This window comes from Neoarius graeffei, chromosome 19, assembly GCF_027579695.1.
Source record: "Neoarius graeffei isolate fNeoGra1 chromosome 19, fNeoGra1.pri, whole genome shotgun sequence".
Lineage (NCBI taxonomy): Eukaryota > Metazoa > Chordata > Actinopteri > Siluriformes > Ariidae > Neoarius > Neoarius graeffei.
In genome coordinates this window covers 54,092,476-54,106,019 of record NC_083587.1, presented here as the reverse complement: position 1 = coordinate 54,106,019, position 13,544 = coordinate 54,092,476, and the positions used below count along the sequence as shown (strand labels likewise).

Sequence of the window (13,544 nt, the reverse complement as noted above, 5' to 3'; positions counted from 1 at the left end):
TTGCAATTTTACACTGTCGAACTCCTTTCTGATATTGCTCCACTATTTGTCGGCGCAGAATTAGGGGGATTGGTGATCCTCTTCCCATCTTTACTTCTGAGAGCTGCTGCCACTCCAAGATGCTCTTTTCATACCCAGTCATGTTAATGACCTATTGCCAATTGACCTAATGAGTTGCAATTTGGTCCTCCAGCTGTTCCTTTTTTGTACCTTTAACTTTTCCAGCCTCTTATTGCCCCTGTCCCAACTTTGAGATGTGTTGCTGTCATGAAATTTCAAATGAGCCAATATTTGGCATGAAATTTCAAAATGTCTCACTTTTGACATATGTTGTCCATGTTCTATTGTGAATACAATATCAGTTTTTGAGATTTGTAAATTATTGCATTCCATTTTTATTTACAATTTGTACTTTGTCCCAACTTTTTTGGAATCGGGGTTGTACAATGTGTTTGCTCATTGCCTCAGAAGGCTAATGGATGATTAGAAAACCCTTGTACAATCATGTTAGCACAGCTGAAAACAGTTTCTCTCTTTAGAGAAGCTATAAAACTGACCTTCCTTTGAGCAGATTGAGTTTCTGGAGCATCACATTTGTGGGGTCGATTAAATGCTCAAAATGGCCAGAAAAATGTCTTGACTATATTTTCTATTCATTTTACAACTTATGGTGGTAAATAAAAGTGTGACTTTTCATGGAAAACACAAAATTGTCTGGGTGACCCCAAACTTTTGAACGGTAGTGTACTTGGAAAAAGTTTGTGGTTTAAACTTCTGTCCTAAGTTAAAGCGAATCGTTCGCTGTAAGAGTTTTTTGGACTCAAGTTGGTTGCCGCCGAAAGAAATTCACGTGCGAAATGGCGGATTTCTCAGGTATGTTTATAACTTGTAATTTCTCCTTTTCTACCTTTATCATTCGCTTAATGTGTGAAGATTCTTGAAAATAAATAGATATATCTGTAGATGTGTTTTTAGCTGATAAGAAGCAGATTTATTCGCATCATGATTCGCTTTAACTTACGACAGAAGTTAAAACCACAAACTTTTTCCAAGTACACACACAAATTCAGGTTAAAAAAAAAAAAAAAAACACAACAGTAGAAAACAGCTATTACAGTAATGGATTGCTTCGCATCGCCAGTCAAACTCTTATGGTAGTCAAGGAATGTCAAGTTAGCTTGCCCACCACTGGCTTGTTGCTATGGGGAAAACTGACACGTTACCAATTCCTGCAAATAGCCTATTTAAGCTAATCTATAACTTGGTTAATTTGTAAATGTGTGTGTGTGTGTGTGTGTGTGGGGGGGGGGGGGGGGTTTCATTACTTACTGAGACAATATTTCTAGTTTACACACACGAGAATATGGAACGAGAACATGAAAACGCAGCTCAAATATTGACCACCACTTGGACTGAGCTTCACTTTGGCTGTGTGTGTATTCGTGCAAATAAAAGCACTAATGTGATGGAATTCTGTAAACCTGTACTCACATGCAGAGGCTGCTCCGCTACCACCAGCATCCTGTGTTCAGCATATTTCCGCACATACTCGTACACGTTCTGAGGGGTGACGGGCATGCTACCGCCGCCTGCCAACAGCTCCACCTGATCAACACACAATCAACATTCAACCGTCGCTGGTTTCCAACGTGAAAGCAAATACAGCGGAACAGCAGCATCGGGTGTGTAATAATGAGCCAATGAAACTGGTCCAAGTATAAAAAAAAAAAAAAGATTGTTTTTCTTGAAACAAACGCAACCTCGTTGGCTCAAGTTAGTCAGTCATGCTAACAACTAGGATTGGCTGCATGTGTTGAGTAACTTCCAAAAGACTAAAGTGCTAGAACAGCGCAATGTACAGCTAATGTTACACTACAGCCTGAACATGGGTGAAGAAAATCATACTCATGGCAGAGCTTCAGAAGAGAACAGGCTTACCTGTCCGGAGCCTTCCTCCTTACAGAGGTCGATGGCAAAGGCGAGGTCCATGGCGGCGAACACCGCCTCGGCCTCACTTGCCTGCGAGTGGCGAATCAGCTGCCGCAAGCTCTCGTACATCACCGGGTCAAAGAACGCAAAGTCGTGCCAGTTCACCTGTATCGCACGTGCACAAATCATTTGCAAAAACTGCCCAATTTAAATCAGTTCCTATTCACTCTGGTGTGTCTAGTTAGAACTACTACATACGCTGGGACTTGCTGTATTTAGCACAGGTTTAAAAAAAAGTGCATACAAGATGGTTTCACACAATACACACCTTTCTACCAAGCAACACTTTGATGACATGTCTATTCAGGGTGATGGGGCAAAGTTCATTCTGCAAGAGACACAGGCCAAGTATTCTGGACAAAAAGAGTAGAAAGACGTGTTTGTGAAATCAACTGCACGTTCATAAAATTTTTTCAACAATATCATCTATATCCAGGTTCCTTCCTACCTGCCGATATTGCGGAAACAATTGAGCCTGGCTTCAGAGTTTTTTCCAGGCCGGGGAGAATAGAAGCCCCTCTTCCCAGGCTGGTAAAACAGAGGAGCGTTATCATCGCCGTCATCCGTATCGTCCAGCTCCATGTCCACCACGCTGCGGGTGGAGGCATGCCTCTTCCGATTCTCCTGCTGCACCAACACACAGCACATGCGGTCAGAATCCCAGAACTACAGTCTGAGCCTTGCTTTTAAAGAAAACGACTTCTGATCAACCAGCGCTAGAACCAGAAGCGAATAATGTATGGTAAAAGTTGTACCTGTGTTTTCTCTGGAGTGTCGAGCAGACCAAGATCCAGTATGCTGTCGGCACCATTTTCCCTTCAAACAAAAAGAGGATGAGGGACAGTCAGAGGTACCACAGGACGAAACAAGAAAACAAGACACGAGAAGAAAAATCAGTACCTTCCGTGTGTGATGAGGAGCTCCATGGCCTCCTCGACACGGGCTCGGAGAGAGTCCTCACTGGCCAACAGCAGTAGCAGCTGAGCAGGTGAGAGTTCTAGCAACATGCCTGTGATTTTACTGGCAAACGCCTGTCAAGGGAGAACGTGTGTTAACATGACGATAGCCAACAAGCAAAATTGTGAAAGTTTTACATCATCTAAAATCTTCTGACACACTTCTCTGTTCTCACTGAGCTGCATTTAACCGAAATGTAATCCTTGCTCTACCTCATACGGGTCAGATATAGGCTTTGTCCCGCTCTGGAGTCATAAGGACCCTTAAAGGGGTACCAAATATAATATATACAGTTGCTGATGTGACAAAATAATGTATTCTTAAGTATTCTATCAAATTTATATACTAGAAAACAACGAAATATCTTGGTAATTGTAAATATAATACCGTGTTTTCTGGACTATAAGCCGCTACTTTTTTCCTAGGTTTTGAACCATGCGGCTTATACAAAGGTGCGGCTATTCTGTGGATTTTTCTTCCACTGCTAGGGGCGCTCTAACCGGAAGTAGAATCAAAAATAAGATAGACGGAAAATCAATGCAAAGAAGAATTAGCAGATCTTTAGCAGATAGAACACGCACGACAAATTACTAACTGGTAATTATTTTCAAATCCAGCGAAGATGATTAAAGTGACTTGTGGTTTCAAACACAGGAGAAATGAAGGTAAATAAATACCGGTTATTTTCTCTTGGTTCTGTTCCGTTTTAATCAGCAAAGTTGCTGCCGTGTTAAAAGGCACTGTTCGGAAAGAATCTGTTCAGGTACATACATGTACATTTACAGTACAAAATCGTTCTGTACATGCAGTAAATATCTAATTTTTCAACATAGATATCTGCGGCTTATAGCCCGGTGCGGCTTGTATATCTTTTTTTTTATTTTTAAAATAGAGCGGATGCGGCTTATATACAGGTGCGCTCTATAGTCCAGAAAATACGGTACTTTATACGCTAAACCGCACAAGAGTCGCCATTTTTAAAAGACCGTGACGTCAGCGCTACCCACTGCACTAGCGGAACTCTCCGAAATAGAGGAGATAAGCGTGTAATCATGGCGTCGGGTGCATCAAGTGAAAGCGACAGCTCTGTCGAATCATACGAAGAGATCCCGCAAGACACACTGCAAGCAGGCTATGGCTTAGAAGGGTACCAGTTTGAACCTAGGAGAGGTACTCTCGACTCCGGTGATGAAATAAGAGAAGAAAGCTCGGATGACGGCGAGGATGAGACCAGGCCCGGCGCCAGGAACAGTTTACTAAGGGGGCAATTAGAAATCGCAAGGAGGCAAATATTTTTCATATAGTGTGTAGTAGTGATGGCAGTCTGACAACGTGTTTCAAACAATTAACTGCGACAACCACAAAACCACGGCCCCGAAGGTTGCTTTAGTACAGGAAAATCATGTGACATTACCAGGGCAGTTGCGCTTTATCAACACCCGTGCCCACCTGTTAACCCTCCCCTCCAATTTTCTCACAGACACTCGTTACAACCGGAAAGATGCCAAACATAAAACAACACACACAAACCTACAGGCAAGTCCTTTACGTTTAAAATACATACAAATAGCTCCGCGGCATGAAAACAAAATGTCAATGCAAGTCTAAGGTACTTGGCTCGGCGGCCAAAATCATAATTTAAAAAAAATCAACAGACCCCGCAGTTGCACCAGTAATAGCCTTCCTGACTCGCACCGAGTCAATGCTAACCACTTAATCCGCGATCCCAGTTTAGGCATGTAGGGGACTAAACACTCTGAAGTGATGAATTTTCACCCCCGCTGCATGGGGGGGGTGACGTCAACAACACATATTCTTACGCTATTTGCGCACAAAGCGGACCATATGTGAACACATACACCAACATGAACGGAGATAAACTTAGCCTACAAAGAAAGAAAATGGATTCACAATATTGTGATTGAATTCGTTTAATTCGGTGGGGGAAAGACTACTCCCGTAAACTGACTGCATATTGCTGAGACAGTGCACTTGTAAGTGTAGACTACATGTAAAACCCCCACCCGCACGACCCCTCCCCTTGTCCTTATCGCAGGTCTGTGTGTGCGCGGCTGTGTCAGCATTTCACACACACCCACAATAACAATTAAGAAAACAATTAAGTGATCTGAGTCTCCGTTGAGGGGGCGGGGCTGTAGCCACGAGGGGGCGACGCCCCCTTTCGCCCCCCCCCCCGGCGCCGGGCCTGGATGAGACTGATGCTGACCATGGGCATGGCGAGCATGGGGCAGAGCGTCTGCGTGCAGGTGACACGGCGTGGTGCTCGTGCGGAAAATGTAACGTGGAGTTGCTCACGAGTCCAGCAGAATTTATTTGCTGCAATGAGATAGGCGCCACCCGTGGACTTGCGAAATCGTCGCAAGAGGCAGAAACAGGTATTTCACACGTGCTATTCCCAACCTCAATGAGCCAACACAACTGGGCACATACATATGTCATGAGTGTTACGCAGAGAAAATGAACGTGCATTCTGATTGGATAAAATTAATATCATGGCGGGCTGTTCAAACTGCGGAAATAGTTTGCTCAAGCTACTTTCAAAACACTATAACTTTCCAACCTTAGAACAAAAAAAGTCTTGAATAAGGTTCGTTAATGTGTTTTATTGTTATATTTACTCTATATATTGCCCTCTGTTCCCCTTTAACTGTCAGCTGCCATCCCAATGGGATGGACTATTATAGTCATGTCACTGTTCACCATTTTGCAAGAACGTTCATGACTTTGCTGAGTGAATACATACCGGCTGCATGGCATGGACACGGGGGTACAGACGCTCCCCTAAAGCCTGTCTGTGAGCAGGTAGCGGGTCCGGCTCGTCACTGGGGTTCCCCTCTGATGCAGGACGGAACGGCCTGGTGTCAATGGACAGCTGCCTCCGAGAGTCCCTGGAGTGCACAGACACAATTAGCAAGCTGTAGCGTTTGAAAAATAAATAACCAGCATACTCCATGACTTCAAGAAGCAGAATGTCAGGCAAGTATTACTTTATGCGATATTTTATATTATTACACATACAGGACCCTTTTCCATGGAATAAAAAATTTTTTTCGCGGTCCGGTTTCCATCAAATCCTGCGCTCTGATTGGCTGGCGAGCGGGTCCGTATCCTACGATACGGACCCCAGTTATGGACCTCTGGCGACTTGCTCATTCACAACAACAAACAGTAGCAGTTTTTGTCAACATTTATTTTCGCATTTCTCAGGAGAATAGCATTAATTTTACAACATGGATAGACAGTGTTCACAGCGAAAGCGAGGTTTACTACCCTGAGGAAGAAGAAATAAAATAAAATATTTCAGGAGAAAGCTAAAAACCTCTAACTGTTGCTAACGCCGAGCAAAAACGTGGCTGAATCCTGAATGACTCAATTTTGTATAAATAGGGGACTACACAGGTGGCACAATGTAGTTTTTTTTCCTGCCATGGAAGTGCACTTGTATACTGAGGAGGAAGCAATTTGCATTACAGCCGTGAATGAGGATTCAAAACAGCATTAATTTTACAGCATGGATAGCGATAACGACAGTCTTCACAGCGAAAGCGAGTTTTACTACCCTGAGGAAGAATAAAAGAAAACATTTCAGGAGAAAGCTAAAAACCTGTAACTTGCTAATGCTGAGCAAAAATATGGCTAAATCCTCAATGACTCAATTTTGTATAAATAGGGGACTACATAGGCGGCAAAATGTAGTTTTTTTTTCCTGCCATGGAAGTGCACTTGTATACCGAAGAGGAAGCAATTTGCATTACAGCCATGAATAAGGATTCAAAATGGTGGCTCGGCTCGGTTTTCCCTTTCAGGCGCTCTTGTTTTCTGTTAGAATTTGGGAAAGAAAAAAATAAAATATTATTTACCAGCTTAAGGTCGGTCAGTATGGTGAAATACCGTGACCGAGGTCTTGAATGAGGGCCTTGGTCAGTACTTTCAAGACCTCGGTCACAGTATTTCACGATACGGACCTCCCAGCTGGTAAATAACATTTATGTATTCTATTCCCTTCTAGTGGGTTTTACTGATGGCATGCAATATCATATCGCTTCTCCTCCATGAATTATGCCGCTCTCCTCAACAGAGAATGAGCATGCGATATTGTTACAATATTGCACACTGTCAAGACAACGCGACACCACACATAGCAGCTGATGCAAAGATCCAATGACAGAACTTTTCTGCCACACATGCGCACAATCATTTCTTTGTCAGCCAGGAGAGAGAGAAGACAAGGCTTATCCAGTGCTCAGATTAAGCACTAAATAAATAAACTGAAAACAAAGATGCCCTGAACATCTGAAAGGCTACTAAAACCTCATTATACATTCTTCACGCATATTTACAAGAGAAAAACATACCAACGGACATCAAAAAACTGGAAGAGAGACCTGGAGATGTAAAACTTCCACGCTAGCGAGTGACAGTCTGTACACAAACATGGCCACGAGGTTTGCTTCATTAAAAGCAGAAGATTTAGAGAGAATTTTGAAAGATGCGCTGAACACCCGAAAGGTTACCAAACCTTCACTGGATATTCTTCATGCATATTTGCAAAGAGAAAAACATACCATCGGACATTGAAAAACTGGAAGAGCACACAATAGCAGAAATATTGTCAAGTTCTACTTGGAGGTGAGGAAAAGTGATGGAGACTTTTACAAGAGGACTTCACTTATTCAATATTGGTAAGTTACCCCCCCCCATCCCGTTCTTAACTTTTTGTAAAATCGAGTGTATGAATAATAATAATAATAATAATAATAATAGCTGGCTTTTTTCATGGTATCTCAGATATATTCCATTCAGCTACTCCTCTTCGACTCGTTCAAGATCATGCTAGTTGAATGGAATATATCTGATAAACCACTCAAACCCAGCCAACATTATTTAATTATTATACATACAGGAAACTTTTTTGATGGAATAAAAAATGTGTTCTATTCTCTTCTTCCAGGGTTCATTCATTTGGTTTGATAGCATGCAATATTGTTAGCATATTGCTTATCCTACGTGTATTACGTCACTCTACCCAATGGAGAATGGAGCATTGAACATGGTTTACGATATTGCATGGTTGTCAAGACAACGACGTCACACAGAGACGTAAAACTTCTGCGCTAGCGAGTGACAATTTGTAAACAAACATGTCCGCCAGGTTTGCTTTGTTAAACATAGAAGGTTTTGAGAGAATTTTGAAAGAAAAAGATGCGTTGAACACCCGAAAGGAATATGTATGTAAGTAAATAAATAAAAACTGGCTTTTTTTTTTGGTGGTATATCAGATAGATACATTCCATTCAGCTAGCATGATCTTGAACTTGTCTTCGACTCATTCAACATCATGCTAGCTGAATGGAATATATCTGATATACCACTCAACACCAGCCAATATTGTGTAAATATAAACATCTTTTGCAAAGTCAATTCAAACATGACACATTCAAAAAGCATCTGTAATAATTCCAGTCTCCAGTCTGAATAGGGCTTTAGATGATGATGCAAACACCTACTCTTAAACGTAAAGCCCTCATTCAGCTCATCTGCTGCTTGTTATTCGGTTTCATGACTGAAAACTGTAAAATTGCCCAAGTTCTGCCGAGATACTTTTGATGAATCCCAATTTTATTGTGCAGAGAAATTTTAAACATTAGAATAAAGCTTTTTTCCCCCCCCTGTGTAATTTTAACGAGTACTCTGGACCTTATGGGACAATTTGATAATTAGTAATATTCCATCAGGCCGTACCACATGCAGCCCAGTCTCACCTGTCGCGGTCTCTTCGGGATCCTGCCCTCAGGCCACCACTCCTCCTCTCCCTCTCCCGGTCTCGGTTTCTCAAGCGCTGCATCAAATCTGCACACAGACATGCACTGAAAATCAGTCATATCTATTTACCCGACTCCAGAGCTCAGGAAACTTTTCAGCCGTGTGTGATTAAAGATACGGGATGTTTCACGATCATGGTCATCTTTTTGAATAACACCAACTAACTCCTGTAACTAGGCCCAATGTATATGTAAATATGCTGGAGTTTCTTGTACCTTATTTTACTGGGACACACCTACAGCAGTAATACAAGTTCTTATAAATAAGCAGCTAAGCCAACAAGCCTTTACAGGCTTTCGTCTAAACCGGGGAACAGGGGCGCTGCGCCCTCTTACTCTGAGTGCGCCCCCTTACTGAAATGCCGATTGAACCCCAAGTCACACTTAGGCCATGCACTTATATGCTACTGTACAACATGCAATCTTTCTCAAAACGATCTTTTCTCCGTGAAAACATCCCAGCAACACCACGTGACAATGTGTCTGATCATCAAATACGTTATAATTACTCCAAAAATATTCCAATCATAGTAGATACACCGCCAGACGGTGCAAAAACAATCCGAATTGGCGTTTTCCAGACTGAGGCGCCATGTTGTTTAGTTGTCTCGGCTGCTCTCGCGAGATTTGACATGGGTTACATACAAGGTCAGCTGACTTGTAGAGCAAGATTTCTCGAGACTGAATGACCTTTCACCCATTGGTGTGGGAGTTTTTGACAGAAGTAGTTCGCAAGTTGTTTTTGTTGACACTTGGGCATTTAAAGGATGTCATCCCGCGGCACGAAACAGAAGAAAGCCAAAGATTGTCCGGGGCAGATGATGATTACTTTTCTTTCAACCGGCACCATCCCCCCCGCTCCCTCGCCATGGTGAGCGCCCTCATACTAAATTTTTCTAGAAAAACCCCTGCTTTGTGTCACACGTACACTCAAGCACACAGTGAAATTTAACCCATCTGAAGCAGTGAACATACATGCACAAACAAGTATGCAATGAACGCGCACACGCACCCAGGGAGCAGTTGTGGGTTAGGTGCCCTTGCTCAAGGGCACTTCAGCCCAACCTCAGGCCAGGGCTGCCCCATGTTAACCTAACCTGTATGTCTTTGAACTGTGGGAGGAAACCCACACAGACACGGGGCGAACATGCAAACTCCACACAGAAAGGCCCCCGTCGGCCACTGGGCTCAAACCCAGAACCTTCTTGCTGTGAGGTGAAAGTGCTAACCACTACACCACCGTGCTGCCAAAATGTATTTGTAAGAGTCAAATGCAGGTTCAGTTTTGACCTTGTGGTCATTTCACTGAATTCTACTTTAATTATTACACTTAGATTTTACGGGTTAAATTCAGAATTGCATTCGTTAAGCACTAGGTTTTACTTTGGGACGTATACTGTACTTTCATTCATAATAGAAAGATATTTAAGTGGAAGTTACATTTTTTGTAAACCAAGTGCGTCTGACCGGATACTTTGTCCATCAAAAATGTCCTCCAAGGAAAACAAACACACTCACCATATGATGAGGTTGGAAATTTGTAATATGATTAAGAAAAATATTTGTCTCTTTTTTGAAGCAGAATACTCAGTTGTTGCACAGTAAAAAAACAGGACTTGAAACAGAAGCGAGACACATTTGCAGCAGAGCTTCACATGTGGTTGAAATGCAAGTCTGTCAAATGCCCCTTTTCCACCAAAGCAGTTCCAGGGCTGGTTCGGGGCCAGTGCTTAGTTTGGAACCGGGTTTTCTGTTTCCACTGACAAAAAACTGGCTCTGGGGCCAGAAAAACCGGTTCCAGGCTAGCACCAACTCTCTGCTGGGCCAGAGGAAAGAACCGCTTACATCAGCAGGGGGGCGGAGTTGTTAAGACCAACAACAACAAGACCACGAAAGATCGCCATTTTTAAGCGACGAGAAGCAGCAGCTGTACAAACGCGAAGTCATCCATTATTATTATTGCTGCTGCTTCTTCAGTGTTGTTTTTGCTTCGATATTCGCACCAAGGTTTATGCAAACGTAGTGACGTAACTGACGTATACAACGACGTAACACGTATACAGCGACGTAATGACGTGGCTTCCCTTAGCACCACGAGCTATGGAAAAGCAAACTGGTTCTCAGCTGGCTCGCAAGTTGAACGAGTTGTGAACCAGCACCAGCCCCGAACCAGCCCTGGAACTGATTTGGTGGAAAAGGGGTAAAAGTGTCCTCTCCAGAAAACCACAAGGATCGTCACCACTTCAGTTGTTTTTACAGTTACCACCGTGTACAAACATACATCGCTGCACAGTAGTTAAAAACTTGCGATTAAAATCACACTGATTGACAGTTTTTCCACTTTGTATACCTTACTCTTGGGGTCTATAAGAAAGTGGGTCAATTTTAGAAATAGCCTCTTCTCACAAGTAACATGGTCAGTATATGATCTGTCGCTCTGAAGCTCTGTGCAGTTAATTTCCATCTCAAAAGGTCATTTTTGGCAGCAGAAAAACGCAAAAACTTCAAACTAACTGACATCTAGACAACTTTCTAACACCACTATCCTGTGCAAAGTATTTCAACATCTGAAAAAGTCTTGTGAACTAGGAAAGGTGATGTAATGTAAACAACATGAAACTTCTGAGGAGAAAAACAAACAAAAAACCCTATATTGAAATCACTATTACTACTATGATGTTATTGTTAAGAGGTGTGGCTTACTGCTGGCCTGCATGCCCTTGCTGACACTCTGTACACAGTCCAGGTTGGGCAGTTTGTCATTCGACAGAAAGGCCTGAGCGATGGCTGTGTAGAAGCTGCGTGCCACGCCGCTGCCCTCGCCAGGCTCGTCCTTGAACGTGACCTTGACGCGGTGCACAGCCATGGGTGTGCTAGTGCAGCGGCGGCCAAAGTGCGTGTTGAGCTGACGCATAGTCTGCTGGATGAGCTGGTCACGGTCACGGTCCACCTCCAAGGCCAAATCACGAGACTGCAGGTTCCGCAACTTCTCCATCTCCCGCCGAAACTTGGACTCCTTCACCTCGAAACCACCCAGCTCGGTCAGGATCTGCAAAATGGATCGCGTGGGGTGAGCGTGAGTAAACATAAGACAGCAACAGCTCATAGGGTGTTGTGTTAGCGACCAGAGTTTTGTGGCTTCGCACCACAGGACTTACAGATCCAGGTTCTGCCCCTACATCCTCCATAAAGACGCGGCCGAAGAGCTCGAGGGAGAGCCGCCATCTTCCCAGCAGCATGTCGTGAGAGATGACCATGCCCATGAAGCTACAATGGGGACTGGCAAAATCCAAAATACAATCAATCAAGACACAAATTAAAAGGTTCTAAACCAGACAGTATGGTGCAGCATTTTGTTTCTGACCGAATCTTATTTACAGTGCCTTGAAAAAGTATTCATACCCCTTGAACTTTTTCACATTTTTCCACCTTACAACCACGAACTTAAAAGTTTTTTATTGAGATTTTATGTGATAGACCAACGCAGAGTAGCACATAATTGTGAAGTGAAACGAAAATGATAAATGGTCTTCAAAATTTTAAACAAATAAAAATCTGAAAAATGTGGTGTGCATTAGTATTCAGCCCCCTGTCCTCTGATACCTCTAAATACAATCCAGTGCAATCAATTGCCTTCAGAAGTCATCTAATTAGTTAATAGAGTCCTACTGTGTGTAATTTACTCTCAGCATAAATACACTTGTTCTGTGAAGGCCTCAGTGGTTTGTTAGAGAACACTGAAGAACAAACAGCGTCATAAAGACCAAAGAACTCTCCAGACAGGTCAGGGATAAAGTTCTGGAGAAGTTTAAAGCAGGGTTAGGTTATAAAAAAAATCTCAAGCTCTGAACATCTCAAGAAGCACTGTTTCAAAAATGGAAAAAGTATGGCACAACTGCAAACCTACCAAGACATGGCCATCCACCTAAACTGACAGAGCGAGCAAGGAGAGCACTGGTCAGAGAAGCAGCCAAGAGGCCCATGATCACTCTGGAGGAGCTGCAGAAATCCACAGCTCAGGTGGGAGAATCTGTGCACAGGACAACTATAAGTCATGCATATCTGTGATGAATCTCAGTCATCCAGGTACATAGTAATCTGTGGTTGGTTGAAGAGAGCAACTGGACTTGCTTGAAGATTCTTGAAAACGTTTCGCCTCTCATCCTAAAGGCTTCCTCAGTTCTGTCTGACTAAAGAGAGTATCCAGTATTTATCCTCTCATGGATCATCATAGAATCCGAATCAGAATGCTGATGGCTGCATTGTAGGTGGCTGATAAAAGATATCATAGACACCCACCTCTGTTCAATGATGGTCGTTACATCATGCACTCCACAAATCTGGCCTTTTTGGAAGAGTGGCAAGAAGAAAGCCACTGCTGAAAGACAGGCATAAGAAGTCCCGTTTGCAGTTTGCCAGAAGCCATGTAGGGGACACAGCAAACATGTGGAAGAAGGTGCTTTGGTCAGATGAGACCAAAGTTGAACTTTTTGGCCTTAAATGCAAAGCGCTATGTGTGGCGGAAAACTAACACTGCTCATCACCCTGCACACACCATCCCCACTGTGAAACATGGTGGTGGCAGCATCATGCTATGGGGATGCTTTTCTTCAGCAGGGACAGGGAAGCTGGTCAGAGTTGATGGGAAGATGGATGGAGCTAAATACAGGGCAATCCTGGAAGAAAACCTGTTGGAGGCTGCAAAAGACTTGAGACTGGGAAGGAGATTCACCTTCCAGCAAGACAATGACACTA

At 43.1% G+C, this 13,544-nt stretch overlaps 1 protein-coding gene across 3 annotated transcripts in view; it reads right to left on the bottom strand.

Annotated features, from left to right (window-relative positions):
• The window catches only part of ubr5 (ubiquitin protein ligase E3 component n-recognin 5), a 111,065-nt gene that overhangs the window by 10,558 nt on the left and 86,963 nt on the right, over nucleotides 1-13,544 (bottom strand). For all 3 annotated transcript variants that reach the window (XM_060900311.1, XM_060900312.1, XM_060900313.1), the window contains exons 46-55: nucleotides 11,948-12,068; nucleotides 11,493-11,838; nucleotides 8,730-8,817; nucleotides 5,711-5,855; nucleotides 2,890-3,020; nucleotides 2,745-2,805; nucleotides 2,438-2,616; nucleotides 2,258-2,342; nucleotides 1,939-2,094; nucleotides 1,492-1,605 (exon numbers count right to left, since the gene is read on the bottom strand). In XM_060900311.1, coding sequence (XP_060756294.1) covers nucleotides 1,492-1,605; nucleotides 1,939-2,094; nucleotides 2,258-2,342; nucleotides 2,438-2,616; nucleotides 2,745-2,805; nucleotides 2,890-3,020; nucleotides 5,711-5,855; nucleotides 8,730-8,817; nucleotides 11,493-11,838; nucleotides 11,948-12,068 — 1,426 coding nt within the window. The remainder of the gene's footprint in view (nucleotides 1-1,491; nucleotides 1,606-1,938; nucleotides 2,095-2,257; nucleotides 2,343-2,437; nucleotides 2,617-2,744; nucleotides 2,806-2,889; nucleotides 3,021-5,710; nucleotides 5,856-8,729; nucleotides 8,818-11,492; nucleotides 11,839-11,947; nucleotides 12,069-13,544) is intronic.